Source organism: Parus major, chromosome 19 (assembly GCF_001522545.3).
Source record: "Parus major isolate Abel chromosome 19, Parus_major1.1, whole genome shotgun sequence".
NCBI lineage: Eukaryota > Metazoa > Chordata > Aves > Passeriformes > Paridae > Parus > Parus major.
In genome coordinates this window covers 5,624,018-5,636,997 of record NC_031787.1, presented here as the reverse complement: position 1 = coordinate 5,636,997, position 12,980 = coordinate 5,624,018, and the positions used below count along the sequence as shown (strand labels likewise).

The following is a 12,980-nucleotide window of genomic DNA, read 5'->3' as shown; positions in this document are numbered from 1 at the left end:
ATTGGGCTGCTGGAGCTCAGAGTGTCCCTGTGCTCTGTTGAGTACCTGTGACAGAAATTCGGGGTGTGAATGGCATCAGCCTGCAGGACTCTGGAGCTCTGCATGCTGTTTGATGCAGAGAGGGTGTGTTTGGGCTCGTTGGCAGTGATTTCAGAGCAGGCTCTGGCCTTTCTGATGGCTTGAATAGGAGAATGGCTGGGGGAAGGGAAAAGAATCCTTTTTGAAATGTGTTCACCTTGGCCTACCTGACCCACAGGAAGGGAAGACATCATGGGGTGCTGGGGAGCAACACCCCCAGCCCCCAGCCCTGGGCTCAGGTACAACCGGGACCCTCAGGGTGTCTGGGAACACTGGTGTTGGCATCCAGAGCCGTGAGCCATTTCCTGGGCAGGCACAGCTCGGCCCCACTGCAGAGCAGGGGCTAGCTCAGCACAACGAGGAGTTGTTTGCAGTGAGGCATGTCCCAAATATCTCAGAAAGAATAAAAAAAGGAGGCAGCCAAGGCTCCATCCAGCTGGTTGCCAGCATGCTGGCTCACCGCAGCTCCAGCTGCAGCCGGAGGGGAGTTGTGCTCAGCAGCCAAGCCATGCTGGGGACATGGAGCCCCTCGTCACCCCCTCTCTAACCCCGCTCTCTCCCACAGCCCCACGAGCTCCCGGCACACCTTCACCTACGACAGATGGGACGATGAGCAGGACGCCGGGGACAGCACACGTCGCTCCTCCCGCAGCTCCCCCAGTGCCAGCGAGGCGGAGAGCAGGGCTGCCGAGACCCCCGCCTAGCCCCCAGCACCACTTCCCACCGCCCCGGGAACGCCCAGCTCCGGGCAGCCGGTATTCCTTCTGCGCGGGGTGGGGGGACACACACAGCCGCCCCCCGGCTCCAGCCATGGGAGAAGCAGCCCGGCCGGCTCGCTGGCTGCACCCCACCCTCCACCTCCTGTCTGTCCTTGGTGGCGGAGTCGGCTGCTCCGGCACCCGGGATTTATTCCTCAGTGCCTGCTGGCTCCTTGTTTTATAACTTAAACCCACCCCGTTCGGCGCCCTGCCGTCCTCTTACACCCCTTTTAGTTGAGCCAAAGAAGTCTCTCGCTGGCCGGGCCCTGGGGAGCAGCCGCCTGGCAGCCAGGAAGGGGACATGGGGACAGGGTCCCACGTGCCCACCAGGCTTTTGTCACCCCCCCAGCCCCTCACCTCTGCCTGGCTGTTTTGCACTAGCCCAGCTGTGCATCTTCCCCCACCCCCCTTTACTTTCAGTATGAAAATAAACATCATTTCTGGCTGGTGATACTGGCTGCTGCCTGCTCCTTGTGCCTGGGGGGTCTCCCTCTTTTGGGGGGGTGTTTGCACGGTGGAATGTATCCAGCCCCAGCAAGGATGCAGGGCTTCATGGAAAGGCCAAGTCTGGCCTCTTCCTTGAACCTGCTGCACCCATGGGTGCTGGGGAGGGGAGGTGGGGGGGGGAAAGCCCTCGTGGGTGCCAGTGCTGAATCATTTATCAATCTTCATAAATATGCAGATGAGCAGCGGGACAGAGCCTCTGCCTGCTGGCATTAAATAATTAACACGGAGGAGATGATGATGATGTGCATTTCTGGCTGCCTGCACGGGTCAGCTTTGGCCCTGGCCGTGTGCTCTGCGCAGCCCCTGCCCCGGGGACACCCTGCACCCTGGGGACACCCCTCACTCCTTGGCAGGTTGTTTCCCTTTCCCCACCATCTCTTGGAAGCACACAGGCCAAGCTCGGTGCTTGCTGCCATAAAGCCACGCTGCGCTAATGCGCTTTCATTAAGTGGGAGCGATCTAATGATAATAAAATGGCACATTTAACATTAAAACATTTAACTTGACTCCTAAGCGAGTGTGTCTCTCCGCGCTGCTCCAGCTCCATCTTCATGAGGGTGACAAAGCTTCTTAATTTGTTCCCCAGGAGTGGGTGCTTGGTAGAGATGGCTTGGCACTGCATGGCATGGGGGTGCTGGGGTGTGGGGAGGCAGGGTGCCAGGGTGCCAGGGTGCAGGGGTGTGCGAAAGCAGGGATGCAGAGGTGATGGAAGGGTGGAGTGTGGGGACATGAGGATGCAGGGTATCTGGGGTGTGCATGCAGGAATGCAGCATGTTGAGAGTCCCCAGGGTTCAGAGAGATGGAGATAGATAGGGATGGAGGTGTACTGGGTGTAAGGACAGCAGGATGCAGGGACACAGCTGCAGGCCAGTGCAATGCCGTGGGGGCACGTCTGGAGCCCCACGCCTACTGTGCAGCCCTAAGCACGCCGGGGAAACGAGTGATGGCAAAGTGGGCCATGTCATAGGATGGCTCCTCACCCAGGCTCAGCTCACACAGCAACTTCCCCACCACTGGTGCCAGCTTGAACCCATGGCCTGTGGGAAGGAGAGGGAAGGTGGGGACACAGCCACCCCCGTGACCCCGGGCAGCTCTGGGGTGCTGGGTTCGGGGGGTGGCTGCCCTCGCCTACCTGAGAAGCCGGCACCAATGACGATGTTGCTGAACTTAGGGTGCCGGTCCAGGATGAAATCTTCATCTGGAGTGTTCTGGGGAGCCAGGGTGTGAAATGAGGAGACAGGGTGGAGAAGGGGTCCACCGCGGGGTAGGGGAAGGCTCAGGACCCCGGATGTTTGGATCTGTGCCCTGGGGAGGGTCTCACCGTGTAGAGGCAGGTCTCCATCACCGCTGGCTGGGTCTCCAGCCTGGGCAGATAGCTGCTGATGAAGCTGCTCAAGACAGCGATGTCAGGGCGGGGAGCACTCGAGGAGGCCTGATCCCGCTTCTCTGGGTCAGTGGGGCTGCCGTGGTGGTGGCATACCTGGAAGATAACTGGTCAGGGTGGGCTGGTTAGGGAATCCCCCCACCTTCAGCTGTGCCCTGCTCACCTTCATCAGACCTGGGTACTCAATGGAGGGCAGCCCGTAGATACCGTGGGGGGCTTGGCTCAGCCCCAGGGTCAAGAAGCAGGGACTGACATCACCCAAGCTGGTGCTCCCAGGCTGCTTCTCCCTCCAGTAGCAGACATCGATGCGCAGGGGCTGGAATCACAGTGTTAGTTTGTCACTGTTGGACACAAAATGATTCACATGGACGCAGCTCGAGGTGTGGTGAAAGAAGAAGGAAGTTTATTTGTTCTTTCAGTATTTATAGGTTCTCAGCAATGACCAGGGATTGGATAGTCAGGTTACCACTTTCCCAGCCTCACTGGCCATGAGACGTCCATCAAAAGGCCTATCTTTAATGGAATGTATAAACACCTACGTTTATAGTTACTTTCTTGGGAAAGTGGCTAGAAATTGTGAAAACAATATCAAAAGACCTGATTCTCAGGGCGACATTAGCTCTGGCCACAATTGTGCCCCCTGTGCCACCAACCCTTACCTGCAGCGGCAGGCAGAGACCCAGTTGTTCCACGAAGGCACCGGTCCAGGCTCCAGCCGTGATGATGAGCCGGGGGGCTTGGTACACCCCAGCAGTGGTGGTGACAGTGACCATGACCCCAGGTTTGATGTGCAGCACCTTCTCCCCATCCCGCAGGGTGCCTCCACGTTGGCAAAAGACCTTCTGCGTGGGGAGGGTGACAGGAGGTGGCTGCCAAGGGACTCCCATCCCATCTCATCCCATCCCATCCCATCCCATCCCATCCCATCCCATCCCATCCCATCCCATCCCATCCCATCCCAAAGCATTCCATCCCCTCAGCAGCACTTACCTGCGCTGCCCGCAGAGCCCGGTCAGCGAAGAGCACCCCAGCAGTGCTGTCCAGCACGGCCACCTGGCCAGCTTGCAGCTGGAAGCCAGGGAAGCGCTGGGCCAGCGCCGCGGCGTCCAGGACCTCGTCAACACCAAGGCTCCTCCTGCAGGCCTCCAGCTCGGGATCTCCCGCCGGCCCCAGCAGCACCAATCCTGTCTGCCTGCATCCCACCAGTCACAACAGCTTGCCCTACTTTCCCCATGTTTGCTTTGCCCTTGGGGGAAACTGAGGCACGGTGACACCAGTGATACTTGGGATGTGCAACACCCTGGTGCTGGGATGCGGGTGACAAGGGCAGAGTGAGATGCATGGGAGGGTCCGGACACTGACACACTCTGCCCGCTAAATACAGCAAGCGCCATCGGCCCTGACCCTGGCACTGGAGGATCATTTAAATCTTCATTTCCTTAATGACATTTCCTTCATGGGGCCCCATAAATTACCAGGAATTGGCAGCTGCCTGCCAAGGAAGCCTCATCCCACCCAAAGGTCACGGCCCCCAGTCCCGGGGGGAGGGGAGGGTGCCTGTGTCCCTGTCCCCATTACCTGTAGAGGGTGGTGCCGGTCTCGGCCTCCAGCTGCTGCCAGAGGCGGAAGCTTTCAGGCATCATGCAGGAGTAATACTGCTGGGGGTAGGCGCTGCGGATGATGCGGCTCTGCCCATGTGAGCTGCCCCGAGAGTGGGGCAGGAGGAACTGTGGGGCAGAGAGGACATAGGGGTGACCACAGACATTGCCACCCTCGACCCCATGTGCACCAGCACGGTGCAGCAGAGGGCACAGTGGGACACAGCCTGTGCTGCCAACCACGGCACCGGGAAACAGCAGGAAACGCTGGGGTCAGGGGTCCTGGCACTGGGGACTGCAGTGCCTGAGCAGCTCTGCTCCATGCTGTGGTGGAGGGCAGCCAGGTCTGCAGGCACCCGCCCCAGCCTGCTGGGAATGAGGACATGGCAGAATGGGGTCACCATACCTGCTCCAGCAGCAGAGTGTCCTTGTGGTGCTGGGCCAGGTGGTAGGCAGTGAAAGAGCCCTGGATGCCAGCCCCAATGACAATGACATCGTAGGTGGACTTCTGGGGCTGGCTCGGGGCAGCCATGTTCGCTCTCGTCCCTCTTTCTGTCTCTGTGGCCACTGAGAGCTGAGCCAAGGGGAGGAACAGGGCAGAGTCCAGTGGAGCCTTGGCCACCTTCCAGCTCTGCGGGCACCCAGGGGCACACAGAGGCCTGGCTACCTACCTAGGTATCTTCCTACCCCTTGGGGCTGGCCGGGCACAAACATTCTCATTCCCCCACCAACCCCTGGTGCCACCAGGGTGGGCAGCTCAGCTGCTCAGAGTGCATGGGTGGCATATATGTGAAGGAAAACTACTTCAAATAAATCCCCCTTTCCACTGGTTCCAGCTGTGGTGGGACACAAGGCTTCCATTTGTGTGCCAATGGGAAACCCCACCTTGCTTCCAGGCAAACAGGGTTGGTTTTTTCTCCGGCACAATTTATAACAGCCATAAACCATTTTGTTGACATTCTTTTGTTGTTATTTTTTAACAGGAAATAGGGGTGATTTAGGGCTCGCCAGAGCTGCCAGGATGCGGCGTGGTGCATTTTGCAAATCTGTTAAATTTTGGGGTGAGACTGGGTTTTGGGGACAATGCCCCAGAGTGGGGTGTAACACAGACAGGGGCTGCCAGTTTTACCCACTGCTGCCACTGCCCCGTGCTGCTGACACCTATCTAGGGGAATTAATTTACTCTGGCTTCTGTGGTGTAAAAAGCATTATTTACTGGTTAATTGTCATTATTATGAAATGTTAAATATCATTATTTATTATGCCACTTGCCTCTGGTGATGAATGAAGCACTGGGGAGCACTGGAGGCTTCCACCAGGTCATAGGGACACCCCAACATCGTGCAAAGGCAGAACTATCAGCTCATAGCGATGGGGAGGTGACAGGAGGAGGATGGGCAGCACAGGCAGAGGTTGGGGTGCCCCCCAGACCTCTCATCCACCCCTCTGTTCATGACCACTGCTGCAATGAGTTCATCCCAGTCTCAGCATCACCACGATGCCCAGGGCTCTGCATCTCACAGGGCCCCGTTAAATCAGCACATCCTCGCTCGCCTTTGATGCTACAAATAATTCAGCAATTTCCCTGGGTTTCAAGCTGACTTTTTTTTTGCTTTGAATAGCCCCTCTACTTGCTCTTCCTTTTTTGCTGGAGAGATGAAGAATAATTAATTATCCATGAAACGTTAAATGGTAGAAATGAACTCCTCTCCCTTTAGCAGTGTGGTAATAGAATGGATGGAAAAGCCTTGCTTGTGAGGTTACAGAGATGATGAAACCTTTGGTGGGATACAAATCACCATCCCCAGGGCTCTGTGGGATCCCTCAGGCCGTTGCTTTTGTTCTGCGGGTGACACCAAGCAGGACTGAACCCAGACATCAGGGAGGTCTGCACCCCCAAAGCCCAAAAAGCAGCTGCAGAACCTCAGTTTGCCTTAGGGTGAATTTTTGGGGGTTCCCCCCAGGCCTGTGCCAAGGTCTCCATCATCCCTGCCATGTCCTCTTCACCTGGCTTTATACTGACTGGAGGCAATGCTTGTGGCAGCAAGAAATCCATTTCCCTAAGCAGCCGGTGTGGGTCAGGAGAGCTCAGTAAAAATGAAATATTCCCTCTGTGGGCTGGGTGGATGGATGGGAAAACTCAGGGCTGGCAATGGCATGGGGAGGGGGAAATAGGGGCTTGGGGAAGTGCCTGGCACAGGCTGTGAGAGCTTCTCCAGCTCAGATCCACGTGGCACTGGGGAAACATGGAATGAGGAACTTCGGTCAAGGCTGGGCAAGGATCAGATGCAATTTGATGTGTGCTGGACTCTGCTCCCACTGCACCTTTTCTGTCCACTGTGCACTGGGAATCCCATCATCCATCTGTGTCGGCCTCTTTTTTCACCAAGCACAAACTGACACTTAAAAAAGAATTAGGAAGCAATGCTGTTCCCCGGGGAGCCGAGGGGAACACAGCATCTTTCTCTCCCAGCTGCAACATGCTGGCTCCACGCACGCTCGCACCCATTTTCCTCCCCAGACCTCTCCATTCCCAATCCTTTGATGGCACCTGCAAAGAATTGTTTGTTTTCTGTCAAAAGCAACAGCGGCTGCAGGCAACCCCTCATTAGCAGTCCAGGTACGTGCCTGGGGAAGCATCAGGCAGATTAAAATTATTTGAATATCATAATATTAGAAACTTCAATTTGGCCTCAAAATGCTCATCTTCCGAGCCTTACCAGGGCTTTGTTGCATTAAATATTGATGATGCTACCGGCGGATCAAAGTTTTGGGTTTAGAGCTGAAAGTGCTTTGTGGGAGAGCCGGCAGCACCCCCAGGATGAGAAGGATCCCAGCATCACTCTCAGGCCTGCTCCCACCACAGCCGTGGGGCTGGTGGCACAACAACCACTGCCAGGTTGGTGTCACACAGCCCATGACGTGGGACTGGCTGCTGCTCTGCTCTTGGTTCCCCATGCCAAGCCACGCCATTCTCCATGGCAGGAATGATGCATGTCGGCAAAGCAGGACCTGGGATTAAAATTAAACCCCCACCAGAGCTGGCTGCGTGGGCTGTGTGTGCAGCGGGGCTGGCCAGGCTGCAGGGGATCCGGCGAGGCGAAGCCATCTGGGCTTTTGGTGGAATGGGGAGGGGGTTATTAAACAAAGAGATTTTTTTATATATTTTTTTTTTTTAACACCCGCAGGAGCCGTCCATCAGCCAACATGGAGCTGTTCGGTGCCGGCGCCAGCACCATCTGCCCACTGCAGGGCTGGCTGCCTTCCGAGACTCCGAGGCAGGAGGCTGGGGAGGGGCTGTTGGACCCCCACCATAAAGAATACTGGCCCCCCTCCGTGCTGTTCCTGGTCCAGGTGTCTGCTTGGGGGATGATGAGCCCAGTCCTAATTTGGGTTATTTAGAGATGGGGAAGGGCAGCTGGAGGGGCTGTGGTGAGAGTTCTGTAGGGTGAGGAGGTAGGATATGGTGAGGTGGGCAGCGAGCACCTTTCTCTCAGCCCTTGGTGTCTCCCATCCCGAAGGGTCGCCGGGATTCGGGGAGGAAGGGGGGATTGGGCGATCCCCCTCCCCCAGCCTCCATCTCCAGCTCCGGCAGGCGCCGCACTCGAAGAGTTACGGCGTGGGGGTGGGGTAGCAGGGAGGAGCCCCCCCGCCCCCCCAGCCCGCGGGATTGGAGGGCGCCTCGCTCGGAGAGTTACGGCGAGGGGTGGGTGGGTGGGGGAAGGCCACTCCCCCCCCCCCCCCCTCCAATTCGTCCCTGGAATTAGCGAGCGCCTCACTTCCAGCGGCTCCCCCAGCCCCGTCCCTGGGATTGGCGAGCACCGTGCTCGGAGCATTACGGCGGGGGGGGGCGCTGAGGGGGAGGCGGGGAGAGCCCCCCCCCGATCCTTGGATTGGCGTGCGCCGCGCTCGGAGCATTACGGCCCCCCCTCCTCCGCCGTCCCCGGTATCGGCGGGCGCCGCTCGGGGCGCCGCCGCCGCAGCGGAGCTGTCCGCGGTGCTGACCGCCGCCGGCCATGGGCCCGCCGCCCGCGCTGCTCCTGCCGCTCCTCGCCGCGCTGCTCCTCGCCCCGGCACACGGTAAGCGCCGGCCGACACCCCGGCTCATCCCCGCCGTGCACACCGACCACCCTTCGGTACCGGCTGGCCTCAAGCCACCTCCGTCGCCGTCAAACTTTGCCAACTCGCGCTCGCCCCCCGATGCGGAGGGGACGCTCCCCGTTTTCCCCCGGTGAATCGACAATCCCCCCCCTCCCCGTTATCCGCCCCACCGCCACCTCCTCCGGGGACGCGCACAGCGCTTTGCAGCCGGGCTGGTGCAACTCCGCCCCCGGCAGGCTCCGGCTGCAGCCCCTTCGCCGGTGTGACCGGCTGGGGGGAGCATCGCTGCACCGGGGGCTGGGCAGGCACGGCGGGACCCGCGCCCGCGGTCACCGAGCCCTTCGAGCCACCGTCAGGCTGGCTGTGCCGTGAGCCCGTCCCTCCGTGCGGTCCCCACTGCCGGGTGGATACTGGGGGTGTTTGGTTCTTTTCCCCTCTCCTCCCTGTTGGGGTGACCCCTCCAGCTGCACGGGGGACACGGGGGACACAGGGCTGGCGGGTGTTGGTTTGCCAAGGAGAGCGGCCAACACCCAGCTCCTTGTCTCTGCCACCCGTGGGGCACCGGCGGTCTCGATGTCTCGTGGCTCCGCTGCCCCAAAAATAAGACTGGGGACCCCCCAAGGCTTGGAGGGACCTGTCAGGGATTGGGGTGCCCCGGAGCACCGTGGCCATGCATGGGGCGATGGGTGGGTCGTGGTCCAGCCCTGCTGGCCCTGGTGGGATGCGGGATGTGGGCACCAGCTGCAGGCAGCAGCCGTGCAGGGAGTTACATAAACTCCCCATCTGGCAGCCGAGCCCAGCCGGGGAAGGGCGCCGTGGCCCTGTGCCCGCTGCTATTCCCAGCTCACTCTGCCGCCTGGGGCAGCTGCCACAGCCCTCTTGCTTGGGAAAGGGAGTGGATGGGGACAGCAAGTGGGGAAATGCCATGGCACACACATCTCCTGCCCTGCTGGGGGGCAGCAAAACTGATATGGGGGTCCCTCTGTCCTGGGAGCAGGGCGCTGAGCAGGGCAGATTTCCCCCAAGGGAGGCTGGTGCTTACTGTGTCGGTTTAATGATTTCTAATGAGCAATTACCTCTAGTCAGTTCCCTAATTTCTGAATATCAATAAAGTTAATTAAACACTGCATGTGCATTTCCCAGAGTCTTAAAAGTAGGGATGCCCTGGGAGGTGCTGAGCTTTTTCCAGGCCTGGGACCCGTGGGGTCTTGTCCACCCTATATGTCCTCATCATGTACTGGGAGCTGCCTGTGTGGCTGGTGTCTCAAGCTCCACATCCTCCATCAGCTCAGGCAGCACCCGGGGTTCCATGCAGCACTGCCACACTCAGTGTCACTGTGGCCTTGACTTGGAATCAGTGGGCTGGTGCATGATGGGGATGAGCCATGGGTCTGAGGAACGTGGGGTCAGGGAGTCTTGGACTCCTCATCCAGGCTGGGGAGCTTGGTCTGAGTGGTGGCAGGCAATGCAGGCTCTCATCCTGTCTTTCTCCTGCCCCAGCTGTGGGGCACCACCAGCCCCTGTTGTCCCACAGGGGTTTTCCCCAGCAGAAAGTGGGGTCTGGACCCCATGGCACTGGTGCAGCCTAGGGGTACTGTGCCAGGCATAGCTCCATCAGCCCTGCCCCACTGCAGCCCCTCTTCCCAGCTCTCCAAAGCCATGGCAGGCCAGGAATTTTTTCTGGGGGTCATCTTAGCCACACTGGAAGGAGCTCCTTGTAATTTGGGGTCCTAGCAGCCTGGGGCATTAGGAAGCAGCACAGCCTGCGGCAGGGGGCACAGGGCCTGAGCCACGGCATCCAGCATCAGCCAGATGCACTGTGCCCATAGGGGTGATGTATTTGGGGGACACGGTGCCCCTGGGGGTGTGGGGGTGCTGGCTGGGGTCTCACTGTGGGGAGGGGGTTGGGGAAGGAGGCAGGCGCCTGCTCCAGTAATTAACGGCGCGTGTGCTCGTGCCCTGCGTGCCTCGGAGGACTTCATCACCACCACGCTGCCGTGCCGCCAGGCCAGGATTATCTGGATAATACTCTTAAGCCAGGGAGCGGGAGGGCAGGGCTGTCCCGTGGGGATGTGGGGAGCAGGCTGAGCCAACCACCCCCACCATTTCCCAGGAGCCTGATTGCCGCAGGGATCGTCTGTGGGTTTGCGGTGGCAGGGATGAATTCAGCACAGGGTGCTGTGCCAGGCAGGGCTGCCATGTAGAGCCAGTGGGAATGTGGGGAAAAATGGGGTGCAAAGAAGCTTGGGCAAGGACATGACAAGGGCACCCCCAGGCCTGGTTTGAAGCAGTAGAGAAATCCCCCTCTCCCTTCTGTGCTGCTGGTGTGACCCCCAGGCTGGCACGGTATTCCTGGGGCTGTCACTCCCCATGTGCAGCCTCTGCCGGGGTGGGGGCTGAGGCTGACCCTGGCTCTGGGGTCCCCTGGGAGCACCAACAGCCCCCGGGGGAAGCAGATGAAGTGTGTCTCCAGCGGCTCTGATGGGAGAGGATAATTTCGCCTCAAATCAATTCTTTAAATGTGCACAATTGAAAGATTGCCTCTGAAAGCTGCCTATAACCAGGGAGGTAATGGATTCCCTCCATTCGCAGGCAGGAACTCGGGAGTGGCAGCATCCCTTCCTCCTGCTGCTGGGGAGATGGGGACAACCAGAGGACCAGCACTGCTCCCACCATGAGCATCCTCGGGTGGGTGAAGGGGCTGCCTGGGCCCCTCAGAGACAGCTGGGGATGCCTCTATCTGCCTGGTTCACTGCCAGCCTGCCGTGTGCTGAGATCTTGCACTGCTCATCACATCCTCCGAGGTGCCAGGGAGCCCCATTGGCCTGGGCTGGGCATCTGCTCGGCCCCCAGCCTGCAGGAGAAGCGGCAGGAGTCAGCCCGCACGCTCACTGTACCAGTAGGAATTATTACATATATAATTTAAATGCAGTAACAAGCTGTGCTGAAGGGATCAAATATTAATCAGCTGCAAGAGCGCTACTCTGACCCTGTGAAAATGGAGAGAGGTGCTTGAAATGCCAGATCAGCCAGTGGTGGGCAATGAGCGAGGTGATGCTTGGGCACGGCAGGCTTTGGTGGTCCCCAGATGCCCTGGGGGGTGGCAGCAAGGGGGAAATGTCTGTAAGATCAGCCCTCAGTGGCTTCCAGAACCGGATGGTTCATCCTCTAGGAAAAGAGGTGCTGGGGCAGGATGTGGTGCTGGCTGGAAGAGATAGAGTGTTGGGGGCAGCTGAAATGCCGGCTCTGGCAGGAGCAGGCGGCGATGGGAGGGAATGGTGTCTGCAGGAAGTATGACATGGCTGAGCAGCCCAACGCAGAGCCCGACAAGCGGCTCTCGCTCGCCTCCCGCAACCGATTTCAATTACTGTCTCTGGCAGTGGGCGGAGGGAAGGGGAGACGGGAACTGGGTGGGCAGCGTGGCCCTGATCACCCTGCCTGACTCCTGCCCACGCTGGGCAGACACCCCCAGCACCCAGGGGTGCCCCGAGGGCTGGGTGCCCCTCTGCCACCCAGAGGGGTGGGCTGTGCTGGGTTCTGGGGGAGACCAGAGCTCGCACAGAGCCCTGTGCGACGTGGAGCCCTGGCACCTACATCAGGGCCACTGTGGGGTGGCACTGAGTGGGTGCTGCCCAGCAGCGGTGTATTCATCACAGGAAATCCTGGGGGAGGGACTGGAGGAGCTGATTTGGGTGCTGGCAGCCCAGTGAGGGGGGACATGGCACCGCACAGTGCTTGGGTCTGAAATAGCAGCAGACATACAATTTATCACCGCTGCTGCCATGCAGGGGAATTGCTGTAGAAACCCATTAGCTCCACAGGGAGAATGGGGAAGGGGGATTACATGGGCTGTGGGTGGCGAGGAGGGGACAAAGGCACCACTGGCATCCACCAGGTGGCAAGGGAGGAAAGCCCAAGAGATGGGCACACAGCTGCCCACTGGGCTCTGCCCTCGCACCCACCCGCTGTTGGTGGTGCTCGGTGTGTCAGCCGGCGCTCGGCCGCTGCGATGCTCCAGGGAACCGGTTTGCGGTGATGTGACATGTGTCAGCGGGTAAATGACTGTTCAATTCAAGGAGAATTGCAAAACATACAAGGTCAAACGCTTCCCCACCAGCGCTGCCATGAATATTAAAGCCGAGCTCCTCCGATAGCTGCCAGGGCTGGCGGCCGCTCTCACTAGCGGTGTCCCTGGGCACCAGGGCAGCCTCTTGGGTCTCTGCTTCTGCTGCTCTAACAGTCTCAGCGTGGCTGTGGGCATCTGGGGTCACTGCTGGTGCCAGGGTGGAGGGACATGGGGTGGCAGGACGTGCTTGCCAGCATAAGTGCCAGCTTGCCATGCTGGGTGCCAGCGGTTTGTCTGTGGTGCCAGCTGGGTGGCAGAGGGGCTGGCTGCACAGTCCTGCTCATGCCCACCCGCCCCTGCCTTCACCCTCACACCATCTGTGTGTTCCTGCCTGCACACACCCACCCCTGCCTGCATCCTGACAATGCCTGAATTCCCACGCTGCCACCACCTGCACCCACCTGCACTCCCTGCCTGCTCCTGCCCAC

General features: G+C 59.5%; 3 protein-coding genes and 1 long non-coding RNA gene across 15 annotated transcripts in view; 3 read left to right on the top strand and 1 right to left on the bottom strand.

Annotated features, from left to right (window-relative positions):
- MYO18A (myosin XVIIIA) overlaps window positions 1-1,287 on the top strand; it is a 31,804-nt gene extending 30,517 nt beyond the window's left edge. For 9 of the 10 annotated variants that reach the window (XM_019008647.2, XM_015646770.2, XM_019008643.2 and 6 more), the window contains one exon: window positions 644-744. Coding sequence is in view for 1 of the 10 variants with exons in the window: in XM_019008645.1 (XP_018864190.1) it covers window positions 644-782 (139 nt within the window). In the remaining 9 variants the exon portion in view is untranslated. Of the gene's footprint in view, window positions 1-643 lie in introns of all 10 variants that reach the window. The other variant, XM_019008645.1, reaches the window with a different exon arrangement.
- Window positions 1,288-1,746: 459 nt separating this feature from the next.
- On the bottom strand, window positions 1,747-4,913 carry PIPOX (pipecolic acid and sarcosine oxidase). Its single transcript, XM_015646785.2, has 8 exons — window positions 4,732-4,913; window positions 4,306-4,454; window positions 3,718-3,919; window positions 3,387-3,569; window positions 2,891-3,043; window positions 2,665-2,823; window positions 2,476-2,551; window positions 1,747-2,380 (listed from the first exon to the last, which is right to left on the bottom strand). Exons 1-8 carry the CDS (start codon window positions 4,855-4,857, stop codon window positions 2,250-2,252), a joined length of 1,179 nt encoding a protein of 392 aa, XP_015502271.1. The 5' UTR covers window positions 4,858-4,913; the 3' UTR covers window positions 1,747-2,249.
- Window positions 4,914-6,671: 1,758 nt separating this feature from the next.
- LOC117245283 lies at window positions 6,672-7,660 on the top strand. Its single transcript, XR_004499830.1, has 2 exons — window positions 6,672-6,945; window positions 7,514-7,660. It is a non-coding gene; the product is annotated as an uncharacterized LOC117245283 (long non-coding RNA).
- A 419-nt stretch (window positions 7,661-8,079) lies between these two features.
- Window positions 8,080-12,980, top strand: part of SEZ6 (seizure related 6 homolog) — a 15,059-nt gene continuing 10,158 nt past the window's right edge. For 2 of the 3 annotated variants that reach the window (XM_015646782.2, XM_015646781.2), the window contains exon 1: window positions 11,142-11,325. In XM_015646782.2, coding sequence (XP_015502268.1) covers window positions 11,157-11,325 — 169 coding nt within the window. In that variant the 5' untranslated portion in view covers window positions 11,142-11,156. Of the gene's footprint in view, window positions 8,406-11,141; window positions 11,326-12,980 lie in introns of those variants that run through there. The other variant, XM_015646783.3, reaches the window with a different exon arrangement.